This window comes from Antedon bifida, chromosome 10 (assembly GCF_963402885.1).
Source record: "Antedon bifida chromosome 10, ecAntBifi1.1, whole genome shotgun sequence".
NCBI lineage: Eukaryota > Metazoa > Echinodermata > Crinoidea > Comatulida > Antedonidae > Antedon > Antedon bifida.
In genome coordinates this window covers 20,155,195-20,175,401 of record NC_136235.1, presented here as the reverse complement: position 1 = coordinate 20,175,401, position 20,207 = coordinate 20,155,195, and the positions used below count along the sequence as shown (strand labels likewise).

Genomic DNA, 20,207 nt, shown 5'->3' with positions numbered 1-20,207 from the left:
AGAAAGAAAATAATCCCAACAATTATATAGCTGGTAATATACTGTATAAAGCTCTGTCTACATTATCAAACCAGTTCGACAAAAAATAGTGTGATGTTCCCAAATATGGTAGTGCTATGCCCAAATATGGTAGTAATATGACATCATCATGTCCATATATGGGCACATCACATTTTTTGTCACATAAAGTTTAATAATGTAGACAAGGATTAATAACAAATGGTAAAACTGAGAGAGTGAAAAGTACCAAGTCAGGTCGTTTGCTTGCTGGTATTAGAAATACATTGTTGTCATTATTATCTTCCGTTGTATTAGTAATAGCATCGAGATGGGGGAAATGTTTTTCGCTTTAAAATGTATAAACAGTTGCAAATTAGGTACCAAATGCGTAGGCATTATTAGGATGTGATGTAGAATCAAGCAAAGATTGAAACTTCGAAAAAGAGCATGGCTAACTACCCAATAAGATACAAGAACATCATTGTATGACGCACAAACTATTTCCTTTGCGTGAAATTAAATTTACGCAGAGGTTTCAGGCTTTTTTTAGCGAGTCAGTAGACACAGTTTGGTTTTGTAAATCGGCAACAAAACCTCTCTAATAATATTCATACGCAAATCAGTAAGATGAAGTGGTTTCTGTATTTGGCGATTCTTGGACTATTTTGTAAGTATAATTTGTTTATCTCATTTTATTTGAAGTGCAGTTTTGCGAACAATTTCAGTTTTAAAAAATTATCAATCAATTTGAATATTTTCTTTAAAATACGTATAGGCCTATTGGAAGAAAGTTTCATTTTTTTAAAGTACGGAAATTGAGAAAATGTTCAATTTTGTTAACGATATAGATTAGTTATCAGTTATATTACAGACTCGTTTAGTGTTTGTAAATCTTACAAAATTGAAAACGTCATAAGAAATGAAAAAAAGTGAATTTGAATTATAACGACTATACGGAATGCATGTTCATTATTAATATACTGTTTACTATATTTCTTTGATTATGTTTAAACACTAACAGTTATACAGTATGAAATATTATTAATATAACTAGTTTGAAAGGCAAATTTAGTTAAAATTAATAATTGTTACATTGAATCAAATTGACCCAAATAATGGCATGACTCAACAATACATGTAATTGTTTAATCAATAAGGTATTGAATAATTATATTAAGGATGTGTGTAAGACGCTTTAAATTTGTGTGCTTATGTCAAAGTTTAAATACAAGCTAGCCAATAAAAACCAATCTTACAAACAGTTAGTTATTTTATTTTTGCTATAAATAATATTTTGCTTATCATAATTTTTTACTAAGAATTATATTTTGATTTATTATCTATACTACTATATTATATCGGCCTGACGTGCACACTAATTTATTAACCAGGTCTTGAGTTTAAATTGTACCAATGTATAATTTATTCAGGAAGATTAATGTTTACTTTGTTGATGTATTTTAATAGTTTAGAAAATTAAATAAGAATTATTTTTGTTTTCAGTAACGAGAATCGAAGGACAGTCTGAATTTAGCAATGAAGTAGAGTCGTCCGAGCCTCCTGAGATGCAAGAGGTCGAGTCTTCAGATCCCGCAGAGCCTTCTGAGATGCAAGAGGTCGAGTCTTCAGATCCCGCAGAGCCTCCTGAGATGCAAGAGGTCGAGTCTTCAGATCCCGCAGAGCCTCCTGAGATGCAAGAGGTCGAGTCTTCAGATCCAGTAGAGCCTCCTGAGATGCAAGAGGTCGAGTCTTCAGACCCCACAGAGATAATACCACCGCAAGATATACAACCATCTGAGAGTGATGGAACTTTTCAATCATCTGTGCCAGCTGGACAGGCAGTACAAAGTAGCTCAGCACTCATCTTGGGTGGTGGTGGTGGTGACGAAAGTAATTCAGAAGAAGTGGTGGGACAAGGTGCAGCGATGAACAATGCCGAATTAGCTGGAGGTGATTCGTCACAAGAAGATGTAGCAGGTGGTGTTGATGGAGGCGCCGGGCTTGGTGGTGTTCCCGTAGATTCAGAAGAAGTGACTAATGCAATAGGCAATGAAATAGGCACTGAACCAATACCAACACAGCTCATTCAGAGTACAGTTGGATATATAGTTTCAACAGGAAGTCCTATCATAGAGGCTACAAACATAATTAATCCTAACCGCGGAGACGCTTTCTTTGCTGATTTTGGACCACAGGAGGGCGCCAAGGACAGACAAGGAAGTGAGCCAGGAGACACTGAATCTGCAGCTTCACCTCAAAAGATTGGACTGATTGTCGGAGCTACCACTGCCGGCACAGTAGCAGTTGCCGCAGGTTTAGCAATTGCTTATGTGAAATTGAAGGGAGCGGGTTCAGCTGCTGCCGGTGGCGTCTAAAACTATAGATTTTGTTTATTGACGTTCACCTGAAAAGTATGAATTCATTTATTATTAGTTTATAATAAAATAAACGAGAACACAAAGACAATAGGCAATGGAGAGTTGATACAGTCCTATAATTAAGCCTACTCACATCCAACAAGAACGGCAAGACGTGATCAATGTAATGCATTGAGATCCATACTACAATAATAGTCAGCATGGAACCAATGGAGCACAACGTGTCACCAAATTGATAATAATTATTATATAATCTTTATTTTAGCACCTTTTGAAGAATGTTTTTTTTATCAGTAATTTGTGTAATTAATATAATTTGTACATTTGTGACTTAAATTGTTAGATATGCATGATGTTTGTGGAATAGTTTTATTGCACGTGATACGCGTGTAATAACCGTAAACATGCGTGTGATAATCGTGCGACAAGCCAATAAAGACAGAAACTGCGAATATGCTCTTTTAAGCAATTGACTTGCAAAGTACTGATATTCGCACAACTAGAATACGCACAACTTGAATACGCACAACATGACATTTTAATTCAGTACACATAATCTAAAATGAAATAGCGTTTCATTGGGCGGTAATGGTGATTCATGTGTTGAAATAAATGTTTTCATAAAGAAATTGTGGATATTGTAGATGTGTTTTATTTTTTATTTGATAATGTTTCCTTTTTTAGAAAGAAAACGGAAGCTCATGTCCTCGTGTTAATTAATTAATCATAGCAACGATAATTATAACAAGATTGTAAGGCAGACTTCATACGCATGCGTAAAGTAATATAGATGACTGCATTGGTGGCGTTATGCTATGTATGTTAGAGGGCAGCAGACATTATGAAAATATGTTTTGCCATCTTTTTTTTAAAGTCGAAAGAAATTGTTTTACCATAAATATTCCCCTGATGAACTCAGCTCGTTTATGCAAATGAGAATGATAAGATTTATTTGTTCAATATTTTGTATTACTTCCTATATCTGTAGTATGTTGTGTAAAGCTGTCTCAGAGAAACAAAATTTATAAATTATATATAATAAATGAAAATTACCGATTTGATTGATTTCTTTCTTTATTTATCCAAAAATTAAAACAAATAAATAAATATAACATTATAATATCTAAAACATTTAAATAATTGGATAAAAAGGAAGAAGAGAAAAGGCAGCTTCATGCCTATCTAGCTCTACTCCCTGTATAACTATAATTAATTCAATTTTATTCAAATCAAACAAATCATATTATGATAAATAATATTCAACCAACCATAGCACTGTCACGGCACAGGAACGATCTGAAATAAACGTTATACACACACAAACACATTAAATCGTGACGTGCGTTTAAATCGTGTGGCTTTTGTGCGCATGTGTGACAATTTGTCGTATTGTGGAATGAGTAAGATGTTAAAATTAAAACGTTTGACTCCCAAAAATCTAATACTTGCACTTTCCTTTTGGGAAATGTAATCCTAATCACAATCAATTACCTGAATTCATAAATAATTAACAAAATGGAAAAATAAATCCTATAAAATGACTTGTGTTCATAGATATAGGCCTGATACTTTTGAAATGTCATTGTGAATAGGTCAAATTGACTAGCTGTCTGTGCCCATATTTCCGAACACGTGACTTAAATACAAGGCGCCGATTTAAAATATTTGATAGGAAGCGTACGAATAATCCCATAATGCTTTGTGAAGTTGTATTGAGATTGGAAACCTGTCGAGTATGATGTTGGCACAGGTGTTATACCAAAGAATATATATCATACGTATTATAAAGCGTATGCTTTATATATTCATGTGGGGGAGAGCGTGAGGGTTGGTTAAGATTCTCTAGCTATTCATCTAGAAATTTCGAAAATAAAATAGATTTGAAAGGTAAAAATACAGTATACAAACAGATTCCATAATGCATATTAGAAAGGAAAAATATACTCTTCATTAAAACATAAATTCCAATCAACGTATAATAACGGAAGACGACTTATCAATGAAAGATGAATCTGTAAAACAAACGTCGGATATTTTCTGAGAATTTATTACTCACAATATAGGCCTACGTAAACTTGCTCAGAAGAAATGTTATACTGTAAGTCCATCGTAAGTAATGTGACCAATCAGTACGTGATGGGCCATTCTTAATGTCGCTTGTGATTGGTCAACTCACTTGTGTTGCGCCTACGTCGTTGCGTCCGTTGTGAACCAAGCTTTATATAAAATACAGTAATAACACACAATACACAATCATGTAATGATATACGCAATGCCAGCATTGTTTTAATAAATTCTATTTTTGTCAAGTAGGCCTACTATCACAATATTTTTTATAAATTCATGTACAAAATAAACTTGTTAGTCCAATTTCTTGAAAAAGTTTGTACAACATACAAAAAATAATATTTTTATAATCAACAAAAAGAACAAATAAAGCTCGATTCACACTACAATTGATCAGAAATGTTTTTCCCAATTTAACTACAGTATAAAAAATACTCTAGTGAGAAAGTAGTGTGAAACGAGCTTTACATTATGGAAAGTATAATATTTCTCTATTTTAATTTACATAATTTGTGTGTAAACAGGGCCGAATTTTGTCCATAGTAAGTATCCACCGCCAATAATAACAGAAAGTCCAATGGCAGCTGAAAACACAACGATTGTTATTGTTCCTGAAGATATTTTTTTATTGCCCACTTCTTGATCGTTCTCCTCTTCCAGAATTGTAGGAGTTGTCTGTTTTGGAAACATAATGTCCTTTTCATTGTTGTTATTATTATTGAAATTATTATTATTAACATTGTTAAATCTTCTACGTGTGACCACTACTGGTCTTGACGTTACACCAGTTCCTAAGTATTCTTTACCAGTATTAGGTTGATCACTGCCGATGTAAGGATTGTTAGGCGCAGTGCCTGGGGCGTTTCCAGCGCCTCCGTTAGGTCTCTGTGCAACAGGAACTTCCATTCCAGGCCAACCAATGTTTGGTTTGGCTTCGCCTGGGATACCATTAGCTCCATTGAAACCAGTACCAGCGTCACCTCTTCCCCTATCGCGGACTCCAGTGCCGCCACCTACTCCAGTGCCGCCACCTACTCCAGTGCCGCCACCTATTCCAGTGCCGCCACCGATTCCAGTACCGCCACCTACTCCAGTGCCGCCTACTCCAGTACCGCCTACTCCAGTGCCGCCGCCTACTCCCGTGCCGCCACCAATTCCAGTGCCACCACCGACTCCATTACCACCACCGACTCCATTACCACCACCTACTCCATTGCCGCCACCTACTCCAGTGCCGCCACCTACTCCAGTGCCGCCACCTACTCCAGTGCCGCCACCTACTCCATTACCACCGCCTACACCAGTACCGCCGCCTACACCAGTACCGCCACCTACTCCAGTGCCGCCACTTACTCCAGTACCGCCACCGACTCCAGTACCGCCACCGACTCCAGTACCGCCACCGACTCCAGTACCGCCACCGACTCCAGTACCGCCACCAACTCCGGTACCGCCGCCTACCCCAGCACCTCCACCTACACCGACTCCGGTACCGCCACCGACTCCGGTACCGCCACCGACTCCGGTACCGCCACCGACTCCGGTACCGCCACCGACTCCGGTACCGCCACCGACTCCGGTACCGCCACCGACTCCGGTACCGCCACCGACTCCGGTACCGCCACCGACTCCGGTACCGCCACCGACTCCGGTACCGCCACCGACTCCGGTACCGCCACCGACTCCGGTACCGCCACCGACTCCGGTACCGCCACCGACTCCGGTACCGCCACCGACTCCGGTACCGCCACCGACTCCAGGGCCACTAACACCTACACCAGTACCTCCACCACCAACTCCAGTACCACCACCTACACCAGTTCCACCACCAACCCCAGTACCACCACCAACTCCAGTACCACCGCCAACTCCAGTACCACCGCCAACACCTGTACCTCCTCCAACCACTCCGGGGCTACCACCCCATACGCTATTACCGCCACCGGTACCACCAACGCCTACACCAGTACTGCCTCCACTAGTACCAGTGCCACCTGCACCAGTACCGCCTCCATTTCCTCCTGGACGACCTGCTCCGCCTACTCCAGTACCGCCTCCACCTACGCCAGTACCGACTCCACCTACGCCAGTACCGCCTCCACCTATACCAGTACCGCCTCCACCTACGCCAGTACCGCCTCCACCTACGCCAGTACCGCCTCCACCTACGCCAGTACCACCTCCACCTACACCAGTACCGCCTCCACCTACGCCAGTACCGCCTCCAAATACACCAGTACCGCCTCCACCTACACCAGTACCTCCTCCACCTACACCAGTACCGACTCCAATATCTATCCCTCCGTGAAAAGCACTATCTATACTACTATATCCAGTAGGGCTATTTCCTTCAGCCATTCCAGGTGAATCTTTGCCGTTTAATGGGGTTCCTGAGTCTTGTTCTGTTTCTGACGGTAACTCATTTTCTTGCATTACCAGATCTGATGATGAGTCCTCTCCAGAATTACTATCCGGTGGTCCTCCTGCCAGGTATGCGTTAACCTTTTTCTTGTAAATCACTTCTCCGTACAAGACACCTCTTTTGATCCTTAGTGCCTTTGCGTCATTACATTCTACGGCAACTGCAAAATAATGAAAAAGTATTTTAAAAATTAGTATATGTTGTCCTATATTCATTGTAGCTAATAAACCTTTACATCTATTAAATGGTCGTGGAATTTTATAATGCGGTTATACTGATTCTGTAATGATTGTCTATTGTAGTAGCAATTCTGAAGCATTGAGTCAATCCTGTAAAAAAACGTGTGATAATGTGGAGGAATAACGTGTGACTGATCTTATTGCACATACACGTGAACGACACATAAAACATTTTTCATCCTCTAAAGCTCTGTCTACACTATCAATCTATTGTGATGTGCCAAAATACGGTAGTGATATGCCCAAATATGGTAGTGATATGCCCAAATACGGTAGTGATATTATATCACATTTTGTGTAACATAAAGTTTGACAGTGTAGACAGAGCTTAAGGGTTTCTTCGTGTCGTACAGCTTCCGCCAAACGGCGCTTATTCGATCGTCTGTACACAACGATAAACTGCTCTACACCTAATACTCAATACTACTCTTATTGCCATGTAGAGTACCGCATGTTTGTATTCATGTTTTTATTTCTCAAGTAGTTTAGATACATAAAGTCGTACCTGTAGGTTAGCCTATATGTAATATGATTAGAGTTCAGATTATGATAAAATATGATAATTAAGTACAGGCTTGTATGATTCACAAATGAATCATATGACTTTAACAGTTCAATGGTTTTTCCAAAAAAGGAGAGATGTCCTTTATTCATTTCGTAATCTTCAACATAAGCATAATTTATATATAGATGTCGTTCTTCCTTTCTTGAAGAATTGCAGTGCCTGGCACGGAATGTATGTCCGATTTGGGGTCAATCCAAGTAAATTTACAATATATAATCCAACTTTATATCTTCCACCAAAGCATAAACCTTATCAAGTCAAAAGTTTTAAACCAAAAATATTTTCTTGAAATAGATTGCACAAAACTGAGACATTACTGAATTAAATTAAATACTATCTAATAAACGTAATATACTAAGATGTTATTACATTACTTTAACTATTTTTCAATCGTAATTTTCTGGGCGTTGGCTTATTATTATTATTGATAATAGATTTTAAACATAAGGTCCTTTTAAAAATAATATATATAAATATTAGGAACTTTAAATAAATGAAAATCCTGTATAAAAGTTACCAATAAATGAGATCACGTATTAATCAATAAGAAGATAGAAATGCACTAAACAAATATTTCTGTATAATCTTAATATGAACTTATCTTAATTGATTCTCATAAGTCCAAGGTAAAAGGCTCAGGATTAAGATCGAACCAAATACCTTGAACGTGATAACATATATCAAACGCATATCCACCATGAATAACATTACATTATATTACTTACCGAGCAGTAAAAATGATAGTGTCCACAATATTTTCGACGCCATTTTCTGAAATCTGTGGCTTAGGTAAATATATAGAAGGCAATGTTGGTTTAACAAAAGCCTGTAGAAAACTAAGTTAGTGATAAACTTTATATTGGTTGGTTATTAGTTTTAGTTGATCTTACGTCATAGTGCTGTCATCCGTGTCAGGAGGTTGATTCGTCATATCTGCTCGGTGCCTTTCGATACAATTTCCTATCTAATTATGCACTAGTTCAGCACGACTGGATGGAAGTTTCTGGTGACTGATATGACACAGGAAATGCCGTATTAACCGTAAATATCGATTGAGTTTATACAGGGTGCGTTCACATGGGCTACCAAATTGTTTTAATCTTTAAATTATACTTTGTTAACTTAGATTACCAACACATCGAAGATCAAAGTCAGCCTAATGGCAAGTTCAGACATACATAACTTAATTTACTCTTTAAATTACTGCATTTATTAAATATTTAAATCAAATGACCTGATTACAAAAATCCGACGACTAGACGATAACTTATTTAATAAGCTAAAAATAAGTATTCTAGATTTCAGGAAAAAATGACTTATGTGAAGATGTTATAGTTATGAATGTTGATTAGATCAAGGTTAGTTCTGTACATTCAATTACGATGTAGTTCTTGTTCTCATTTATTTAGTGTTATATAATAATATTTTAGAAACATTTTATCATACATATTCTTCGCTAGTCCATTTAAATTCAATTTCTATTATTCCCAAAATCACATATCCATTACAATATTAAACTGTTGTTCTATGTTGATGTAAACATTGTAATTAGTTGAAAAGAAAGAGAATATGACGTTTATATTATAGTAATACATTTGCATTAATAATGTTTCGACAAAAAGAAAGTCCTGTCGTCGATTCTAAGAAAAATAAAACTGATATTCATAATTTATTATTTTCTTGTTGTTCAGGATGTAAGTACGGTATCTCAATCTCAACATTACTATATATTAAAAATTGTACTTTCTGTTTGCCGATTACCTAAAAAATAAAGAGTAGGCCTTAATAATAAAGAATGTAAATATTCATTTATTTGGTCAAATCAATTTCAATAAATGTATACAGAACAAGATTACAAGCAATACACTAGAAACTTAAACATTAAATTAAAAACATAAAACAACAAATCAAGAAAACAGTTATGAAATTATTAGTAACATGATTACTGATTTTAAAGAAATCAAACAATAAAACTGAAAATAACATGTACCTAATTTAGTGACTAGCAGTATCAGCTAAGTTAAATAAAATTAAATTAGTAAATGAGATAATTGTTTCCTGTTCACCAAGAAACAATTTCTTTCAAGATTCACCGAACTGTTTGTTTTACATTAAATGGATTTTAAAACCATATATGCAGTACTATAGAACGAAACTTTTTTTTTTCGTTTCTGACTTTGTCATTTTGATAGCAATAATTGAAAAACATTACATTATAAAAATAATTAGACTATATACCTGACTCTAGTATAAATCTACATGTAGGCCTACTCATTTTTTCTCAATTATTTTATTTTAGGTTCATTAGAATAAAACTTTATTTTGAATCTATATTCATATATAAATCTAGTAATATAAGTTCACGCCTTTTATTTAGTGCCTTTAGCATTTACTTTAGTTTTTAACAATAGCTTTATCTCCACGTTTGCCTTTTAATTGCCTAATGTTTAAAATAACATTGTTTCGCTTTGGTACAGTACGTATTGAAAAAGAAATATGTTGACGAAGAAATGGAAGTAGTTGCATGGTCATAGATGTGTTCGAAATTAATAAAATATTAGAAACAGCAAAGTTTAGTTTAGAATCCTACAGCTGTCTAATTTCCTACAAAATAAGACGAGTGAATGATTTCAATAGCAGAAACACGATTACAATTGAACATTAGAATAGGAAGAGAAATATAAAAAACAATGATGGACCTTTGACACAAAAAGACAAAGAGGAAAAAGAAAGTTCTGACGATGAAAGTAGAGACTAGAAAACCAAACACTTTTCAATCTGGTTTCGTTAATGTTTATACTTTCTGCTGTTCTTTGATAAGGAAAGATAGGATAGATTATAAATGTTCATACAATACAGCATTTGTTCTATATACTTAACTTTAATATTACATGTTTAATAATATGTCTTGTTGAGTTATGTCATTTTAAGTGACTTTTCTTTATTTGCTGTTTCCTTACTTTATTATTAAATTCTTATTTTAAAAATATAAATTTGATGGTCCATTGAATACAGATGTTATTTTTTTTTTTTTAGATTAAAAAAAATGATGTGTACTATTACTACTTCCTTCATGGTACTATTTAGCCATACTTCACTTATTCTTAATGTGCAGTCTAGTCTAATAATATTAATGTAGGATGTACGCATTTTTGTAAACTTTCAAACTTTGTTCCGTAGTACAGTACACTCATCCAATCATTTCCATCATTATCACGTGCGACACGTGTAAATATCCGTGAAACATTCATTCTATAAATACCCCCTTGAATAAATTTGTATTGATACGAATTATGAGCTGGACAATCACAGCCATTATATAATTATGTTATTAGAATACTACACTTGTAAAAATGTATTATTGACTATTTTAAATCCACACAAAGCCAAATATGGCTCTGAATCCACGGTTGCAACAGCGCCCCCATCGTTAAAAAAGTTAAAACTTGGAATAAAATCTTATACAATTCAACTATTAGGTTGAGTACAAGTACAAGTATGTTAGTTAGTATGTCAAATTTGCATTATAGCAAATTATATACAGTTTCTATAACTTATTTAATATAATTATAGTTATTCAAAATTATCCCTTTTTGAAGTTTAACAGTCTTAATTGTTCCTCTCTCTTGTAAATAATTAAGTGTTCCTACATTAACGGATACTCCTAATACCAATTATCATAAATTGAGCCACGTGAAATAGCTATCTGTTTGTGTTATTCATCCCTCATTCATCCCTCAGTCATCCCTCATTCATTATTTGATCCAAAATTGTGTTAATGTTTCAATTTGTCTTTGTAAAAGACTTCAGGTAGGTTTAACAAAAACAACAAATCTTCTGTGTCATAAAATACTTTTCCAAACTTTGTTTTATTTATTAATCCTTTAATTAAAGCCATTTGCTAATAAATAAAATGAATTCAGATTCCATCATTATGGACGATTTAATTGGTCGCCACCACCAATTTTATAAATCATGGAAACAGAGCTTTGAAATGTTGATCTTTACAATTATTATAGTGATTTTAATATGACTCTACGCAACGCAAAGACGTACGTGCAAGTAATTTTACCAATCAAAAGTCTGAAATACCCGCCGCTTGCGATTGGCTACATTCTTGTGGTGCGGGTGCACGTTTCCCTTAAGCTTGGTTCCCATTTAGACGCATTGGCATAAGTCCAAGTCGGATGGTAACGCGCCGTGATTGGTCCAATTACTTGCGGTGCGGTTGAGTTCTTTCTTTACGTCCAAGTGGGACCAATACCCTATTTGGGGAACCAAGATTAAAATCGATTCTGTAAAGTCCATCAGAGTAGGCAAAAGAAGCTCTTTTAGAGGTGAACTCGATACAGATTTGAGAGTAATTAACCATTCCTAATTTTTGCTGACGCCTACACACAAAAATGACTACAACACAAATGCAACGTTAAAGGTTTCGTTTATTAATAAATGTAACCTTGTTAGTAATAAAAGTGTTTCTCTTTTTTGACCGATAGATGAATGACTAACGCATTCTCAAATGTGAATACGAGTCATTCATTTCCTACATCCTGCTATACCATTTCCACTTTTGCCAACTTTGCAAAAACAACTTTTCAAAAATATAATCTTAATTAAAAAAGATAAACGCAAATAATCATGTGAGTAATCTAATGTCATAAAATAAGGCACAAAATCCACAAATATTAACAGATTAAAATCAGAATAAATGTATTCTAGTATGTTGATAGAGATTATTGCATATAGAATAATATCTGCACGTTTTTAAATATTTAAACATTAATAAATAACTAGAGTATTATATAGCATAGTTTATTTATATAACATAAAACAACATTACTGTTGTTATTTTATAATAGATTATAGAAAGAGTTATCGTATTATATAATTATTTATTAGCTGTCTTAGATACAGTGCAGCGTCTTTCTTGGTTACAATTTCTAGCCAAATTGAACAAAATATCTGTTCAATTAAACATCGCAAATAGTATGCTACGTTACTTTTATATTTTTATTATAAAATACATACTGTTTTTTAAGTTTTTTTGGTTCGTACTATAGTATTATAAAAACCATAAGTTATTAATGCCACAAGCGTTTAGCCTCAGCAAATAGGCCAGCCTATTTGTAAACTTAATAATAAGACTAAAACAGTATTTAAAAAATTAGATTTTCGTGAATAAGTTTATAAAGTTTTTAGAGTTTAAACTGATCTATGCTGAAGTTGCTTGAACTTGCTCTCTGAGGGCTTGAGCTCTCTTTCGTCGTACAAGGAACACAAGAAGAACAGCAACACCGATTACCATTAAAATAGCTACAAAACTAATGGCGAATTGTCCACCGCCGCTCATTGACTGCTGTGCATTAGCTCCGTTTCCATTTCCATTAGGATTCATTGTAGTAGAGTCTTCGAATGAGTTATCATCGTCGGCGCTACTTGGCTGATATGTAGGATTTGGCAATGAAGTTGATCCGTAACCGTAGTCTGGTTGTCCAGCTCCTCCTACACCGCCTTGGTTGTTGAATCCACCACCGAATCCATTTCCAGCACCGGTTCCGACGCCACCAGCACCACCACCAGCACCACCACCGACACCATTAAACGGTGGTGTTGTAGTCATTATTGGAACAATTTGTCCATTAATGTATGCGCATAAGCATGCTGAAAATGGAAAGAAAGATTAAATTAGTTATAATCATTATATTGCACGTTCAGCTATAAAAATGTTTTAAAATTGGTGAAACGCCGCCGCGCGGTAGGAGAGCATTACTCGACCGAACCCTATCTTTAACTAAACAACTCCTCGGCCAACATAGGAGTGCCAAAGTTTCTCCTGGCATTCGTTTCAAGTTGGAAACGGCGGATTATTATTAATATTATTGAATAAAATGTTTATGTTTAAATGACCAATATTTTGTATTCGTTAAATTGGGAGAATTTGTCTGAAAGATTCAACTCGGTGGTTCAATATCGTTTACAGTTAATCCCATTAAAATATTCTCCCCAATTAACTAATTAACATTCATTACGTGTACATTGACATTTCTTTCAATAATTATTTAGGCCAACGTTGTTCTTGTCAACCACCTACATAATATGCAAATTTAACGGTAACTTAGTACGCCTACTAAGTAAAATACAAAATGTTCATTATACTGTTTGTTTTAAAATGGCGTTGATTTAACTATTAATCATGAAAACAAGTTAAACATTATAATCATCGATGTTAGTTTAAGGTCGATCAGTCTTTCTAATAATACACTAATATAATAATCACAAATATAAGCAATTTAGTATTTTATCTTTTAGAAAGATTCACCTCTCAATTGCAAGTGTATAATTTGCGTACAATTTAAATAAACATGCCGGTTCCTCCGGCGGTTATTATCTTGCTAAACTTTGTCAGATTTCTCTGTTGTTTGTGGCGTTTTAGTCGATATTTTTTCTTAGAAATACGATAGAAAAAAATGGTACTTACCAAGGGTAATCGTGATGATCAATGTGTACTTCATGGTTGGCTGATTTGGTTGATTCTGTCGGTAAAGTTTCGGCTTCAATCAGTGAATCTTTCAAGTCGAATGTCTTTGTAACTCAAGAAAGTTGCTGGTTAAATAGTGATTTTCATTTCCGCAGTGGATGATGACATCATCCTGGAGCATTGGATGACTCAAATAGCCTGAACTGGGGAAGTGTTTCCTACAAGCAAGATGTTGAACATGACAAAGTATTTCTCATTAGTTTTGGTCCAAATAAGGCTTCACAATTCGTGAAATTTTGTCCAAGATTACAGATATTTAATCTAGTGTATTAAGCGTGCTTCCTTAAAAAAATATCAATATGTAAATTTATCAGTTAATTTAGTTTATTTAGTTAATTTACTGATTACATAGTTTAGGCCTATAAACATAAATAACCTTCTTAATTGTGTGTTTATTCCCTTTAACTTATAAATGACATTGATTCTTGTTTCATTTGTATATAACAATCTCTATCCCACTCATTTTTAAAAATGAAATATGATGTGACCTAGTTTGTTTCACATTATGACTTAATAAATGAGTGATATCACGTTGTAGTAGTTGGCATCTAAGACCCGGCCTAATAATCTTTACTTCCTTCAACTGACCGTTCAGTTGGTACCTTAAGCCGCGTGAAGTCAAAAAGTCACCATAAATTAAAATACTTTTCATATCAGTTTTTTAACTAGAAATTAATTTAGTTTATTGTTTGTGGTTTATTATTTTAAGATGTGCACTCTTGATGTTCACGCGAGACGATGTCATGCCTTTATTGTGAAACTACGAAATGTCATTCTTGGCTAGTAGGCCTTCATTTGCGAGTTTCTTTATGGAGTCCAAAATAAGTTATGAGTATAACGTATATTTTACCCTTAAAAAACTCCAAACTTTACACACACCGAGGCATTAACGCCGGCGTTTTATATGATGTGCGTAAACTCCAAACTTTACACACACTGGGGCTTTAACGCCGGCGTTTTATATGGTGTGCGTAAACGCAAAAGTTTACACACACCGGAGCATTAACGCCGGCGCTTTATAATGATGTGCGTAAACTCCAAAGTTTACACACACCAGGGCATTAACGGCGGTGTTTTATATGATGTGCACACCGAAGCATTAACGGCGGTGTTTTATATGGTGTGCGTCCCGGTGTTTATATTATAATCTCTCCGGAGTTTTGCAAGGCGATGTGGAGGGGGTATTTAATTCTGGCAAAATATGAGAGCTGTTAATGGTCAGTGTCTAATGAGTTAATGGGCGAAAGTTCGGCGCCTAAATAGATAATTTCCTCCTAATTAAACGTCTTTATTTGAGGCCATTGTATTTTCTAGTTTGCCTAAATTGACTATCTAAAAATGTGTTGAACGGTATTGAAAAAAAAAAAAGTTTTTGTTATATGCTTGTGAATATTCATTAAATTATTTTATGTAATATGAAAGAAAGAGAAAGTTGCACATCAATGAGTCATCGACCTTTTAGCCTAAACTTTCAATTCATTAACCCGTATTCCCAATGTTACCCTAATAAATATGTTTGCTTTTTATTAAGTTAAACACTTTTTTTTCTCCTTAATACTTTTCTTCTTCAAAGTTATTTTTTAGGAGCACTCTAAAGTAATAAGATATATCAGGGAATTTCACTCTTTCCTGGAAATACAAATGATAAAAAAGTATATTCTTTTTTGTGTTTTCATTGCTGTAACATGCATGACGGGATTTGCTATTTTTGGATAGTTTTTAAATACATGTACGTGTTCCGTCATCAAAACGTATGTCTGTCAAAAGTACATTTTAAGTCATAGAAGTCTGTTTACACCCAGAATATCACTATAGTAATATTTTGAATATTACTGTAGTGATATTTTGGGTGTAAACAGAATGAAAGGAAGTGATGATCACCACCACCTAGTCAACCTTATAAGTTAAATTAAAACAGCCGTTGCTAGTCATACTGTACTATGAAGAAAGGTCAAGTTGTCTTACGGGTTCTACTGTAAAATGGAAAAGAAGTAGTATAGGCCTATCGCTTATCATACACTTAAATATAAATATGTTGTGACTGTATACTTAGCATTGATGTATATCAACTTTATGTCTTTAATCGAGTCTAAATTTGCGAGTTTTGCTTGCTAACTCGAGTAAACTCAAGTTTGCTGTTTTTGTTGCAAATTTGTTCTCTGCAGTTTGCTGACGTTTGTCAACACAAGCAAACTTTAGAAAAACTCGTTTGTTCAAACAAAAGTTAAATTAGGCTTACAATGGTGTGTGGGAAGCAAGTAGGTACTTGTGACTGAAGAGGATGGATGATGGATGATAGAGAATATCTGGTCAGCATGCTTTTGTGTATCGCATTCTCTAGACGTATTTTAATTATACTTTTTACTGATGGCTACAGTCATGTTTAGCATTCAAAACTGTGGTTAACAATACCAGTTTTCGATTCCTACCATTACCAATTTTCTGAGATCTCTGAGTAACACTATTGTATTAAAACCAATATTAAAATAAATTGTATTAAACGCAATATAGTATTAAAATAAATTGTATTAAACGCAATATAGTATTAAAATAAATTGTGTTAAACGTAATAGTATTAAAATAAAATCGTAATTCTTCTTGATCATGTTTCGGATTAAAATCAGTAATGTTGTAAATCTTTCTTTATTAAGCTCTGTCTACACTATCAATTCATATGACAAAACAATGTGATGTGCCTATGGACATGATGATGTCATATCACTACCCTATTTGTGTATAGAACTATTCGTCACATTTTTATGGCGTTATCTCCTAAAAATCTCTATAAAATTAATTTTCATTAACAAATAATCCAAGTAACAAATACAAACGGTTGATTGATAAAACACATCTTTTATTAATTAAAGACTTCGCTGAATAAAATATAGAAAGCAATTACGATAATATTGGCCTAAAAATCTATAAGCATCATTAGAAAGTTAAGAAGTTTTTAGCAAATAACATTTATAGTAAAACGGCGAATTATTTCAGACTTGAATTACATAGACATTGTTGAATATAAAACTAGGTTGCAATGACTAGATACTGTGTTGCACATAATTTCGATGTTAGACTCCGGTGTTGATCGAAATTGCCATCACACTAGCGCTGGAAGGGCTATCTGTGGATACAAATAAATCAGTAAATTAGTACGGTGGTATGAAATATGTCTAATTTTTATGTATTTACGATATTGACAGTTTGGATAGAAGGAAATCAAAGCAGAGGACGACAGTGGAAATATTGAAGAGAATCGAACAATATTTGGTATACTTTAACTGCTATCAGATAGATCGATAGATCGATACTTCTGGAAACGACATACTAAGGTTTTCTTCTAGCAGTTGTTAATGACTGGATATATATTTTACAAAGGTTTAATAGCATTTAAGATATAGTATTCAAGTACCTGAGTCCCAAACATTGACACCTCTTATGCTGGAATACAAAAACCGAGGTACATCACCAGATCTTGTCTCCCAGGGACAGATATTTGAGGATACAACTACCCAGCCTTTATCGGCACCACATCCGCCATGAAAATTACTGATGTACCACATGCGGCAGTTGGGGCATGTCCTGTTTTAAAACGAATACAAATAATTATATTATTAATTCTGTAACAAAAATGTAAGAATATAGAGGCAACGGAAAGACGCTTAATGGTTAATTTACAATTGTTTGTTCATCCAGTAAGGATGAAAATATTTGTACATGTACATGTTACTCGTGTGCTCTAATGATGATGAAACCATTAAAAGATATAAGGAGATTTATAGCTATCTAGTTTGACTATTTTTTGATACTACTAGAAATCTGTGAATATAATGCTTCTTAAGTTTGGTAATAACCTCAAATAGAGGCCTACATTTAGATATTTTATTAATCTGAACGTAATATAATATGACTGTAATCATTATTATTATTATTTACCAATTAAATAGACTTAAATCGGTAGGCCTATATAGAGTCTTTATAGTACCAAACCATTTAGTAGTATATTACAATAGTTGAAAAATTGAATTTGAATTAAAAATTTACCCAATTGTGCCAATTTCAAAGAGATTGAATGTAGATGTCAGCATATCTGGATATGGTGATTGTAAAAGACGGTCCTTGTCGAACCAGTTCATTTTGTTACTTCCAACACCGTTAAATATCAACGTCATCTCCTCTTCACCATCGTTGTAAAAAGCAAACTTGACCTACAATTTTTAGAGCTTAATTAGTTTGTGTAAACAGTAATTAACAGTACATGCATGGCTTTATGATTACATGGCATATGCCCCGCCCTAAAATAAAAATTGCAATGGCAAAATATAGGACATGTTGATCAGTTTAGCAATGTTTAGGCCCTCGCTCTCCTCTCCCACCTACTAAATCTAAATTTTGACATTGTATACCCTCTCGTTAGACTCTTTCCCAAAATCCTGGATCTGCTCCTGCAACACATTTCCGTAATATTTTTACCCCGGCCACCGATATGAGGGAGTTTTCGAATGGCGATGCGGGTAGTTCAGACGAGGACTGGCCCTCAAGGTAACGCCAACAATCGTCCAAATCTCGGTGCCTGTGCAACAGTAGTCCGTGGACGTTTTCTTGCAAGAAATTTACCCGCATGCGCACTGTTAAGCTTGGTTCCAACTAATACGCAACGCAAGGAGGTAAACGCAACGCGTTGACCAGTAACAAACGACAGTTTGAATAATCCAGCGCTTGTGATTGGTCAACTACTTACGTTGCGTTACATCCTTGTGTTGCGTGTCACCTGTTTCGAAAGCTCGCTATATTCAGACTGCCATTTTTTCTGAGTATGCAAAGATAAGTGAGTTACCTTTTTAATGTCAAGATAACCCCATTGCTCCACGAGTGAGCTTTTATAAGTTTCTTCAAAACTACCATCCACTTTCTTGGCCTCTGGAATACCGTCATTTAATGATGTTATCCCTTCCCACAATTCAAGTAGGTTCTGACCACCGTTTCCTGCATTAGCTCTGAATACAACTTCCCAATCTTATATGAAATATAACAAACTAGTACTTGAATCGATGAAATAATGTCATTAAAATCAAACCGTTGTCAGATCAGAGATTAGTCTGAAAGATTCCCGATCAATTGCGACCGGGAATTAGGCGGTATGATTTATAACTTTTGAATATTTATTTTTGTATTGACTTTAATAATAATATAACAATGCATAGGCCTATCAAGTTACATGAATTGCTAACCTACCTGTAAAGGTGAGTCCACCACGGTTGCTGTTGTCCAGCTTGCTTTCGATACTGGATAGTTGACTGGACATAGCATCGAGTTTAGCGGACACCTTTGAGCACTTGTGGCCTACGTTAATATTTGAACTGCTGCCACCACCACTACTACTATCACCATTTAAACCACTGCTCGTCATACAATTACCATACACATTGACAACGGGGGACCCACTACAATCTTCTGAAAATGCAAGAGATAACCAGTAACAGAGAAGTACTGCAAATGTCACTTTCATGATGAGTGTCGTATATTGTTGATCAGTCTCGGATAGAAATATATATAGGCGTCAGATTGCGATCTGGAACCAGCGGAAAAAACAACACCTTCTCTTGGTGCAGTCACTTTATATACACATCATCTTGAATACCAGATATTTTGGTTGACTGATTTCATTAAATCATAGAGCAGGATATAATTATTTGGGCAGTTGCCACTACATAAACATCCGATGCAACAACAATAGTATACATTTACATATTTATTACATTTTTACCTTGGGGAACTGATCATTTCGGGTTCGCAGTAAATAGTTCTCATATTTTGAAATAAAAATTCCAAAAACTTTCTATCATAAACGATTGACCCACGTGCTTCTACGTCATTACTCCACGTACGTATATCAAAATATTATTTATACAAAGAAATAATGCCTAGCTATTTGTCCATGGAGAGTTTCCTCCATGGTTTGTCTAGGATGAAATGTGCTTTGTGCTTTCGTATTAAAGAT

General features: G+C 35.0%; 4 protein-coding genes across 10 annotated transcripts; 1 reads left to right on the top strand and 3 right to left on the bottom strand.

Moving 5' to 3' along the window:
- The first annotated feature begins 538 nt into the window (after window positions 1-538).
- On the top strand, window positions 539-3,017 carry LOC144853970 (uncharacterized). The gene is made up of 2 exons (XM_078711850.1): window positions 539-667; window positions 1,504-3,017. Exons 1-2 carry the CDS (start codon window positions 628-630, stop codon window positions 2,373-2,375), a joined length of 912 nt encoding a protein of 303 aa, XP_078567976.1. The 5' UTR covers window positions 539-627; the 3' UTR covers window positions 2,376-3,017.
- A 1,619-nt stretch (window positions 3,018-4,636) lies between these two features.
- On the bottom strand, window positions 4,637-8,605 carry LOC144853690 (uncharacterized). Of its 7 annotated transcripts, none has more exons than XM_078711462.1 (4): window positions 8,397-8,604; window positions 5,687-7,027; window positions 5,633-5,650; window positions 4,637-5,458 (listed from the first exon to the last, which is right to left on the bottom strand). In XM_078711462.1, the coding sequence occupies exons 1-4, from the start codon at window positions 8,437-8,439 to the stop codon at window positions 4,947-4,949; spliced, it is 1,914 nt and encodes a 637-aa protein (XP_078567588.1). In that variant the 5' UTR covers window positions 8,440-8,604; the 3' UTR covers window positions 4,637-4,946. The 7 variants fall into 7 exon arrangements, with proteins under 7 accessions (XP_078567588.1, XP_078567590.1, XP_078567584.1 ...); XM_078711464.1 differs by having other exon boundaries at window positions 5,795-7,027; window positions 8,397-8,603; XM_078711458.1 differs by having other exon boundaries at window positions 4,637-5,545; window positions 5,612-7,027; window positions 8,397-8,605.
- Window positions 8,606-12,092: 3,487 nt separating this feature from the next.
- LOC144854105 (uncharacterized) lies at window positions 12,093-14,305 on the bottom strand. The gene is made up of 2 exons (XM_078711990.1): window positions 14,150-14,305; window positions 12,093-13,332 (listed from the first exon to the last, which is right to left on the bottom strand). Exons 1-2 carry the CDS (start codon window positions 14,181-14,183, stop codon window positions 12,884-12,886), a joined length of 483 nt encoding a protein of 160 aa, XP_078568116.1. The 5' UTR covers window positions 14,184-14,305; the 3' UTR covers window positions 12,093-12,883.
- A 2,765-nt stretch (window positions 14,306-17,070) lies between these two features.
- LOC144854370 (uncharacterized) lies at window positions 17,071-19,842 on the bottom strand. Its single transcript, XM_078712319.1, has 5 exons — window positions 19,442-19,842; window positions 19,044-19,222; window positions 18,251-18,414; window positions 17,619-17,788; window positions 17,071-17,330 (listed from the first exon to the last, which is right to left on the bottom strand). Exons 1-5 carry the CDS (start codon window positions 19,713-19,715, stop codon window positions 17,278-17,280), a joined length of 840 nt encoding a protein of 279 aa, XP_078568445.1. The 5' UTR covers window positions 19,716-19,842; the 3' UTR covers window positions 17,071-17,277.
- Window positions 19,843-20,207: the final 365 nt, after the last annotated feature.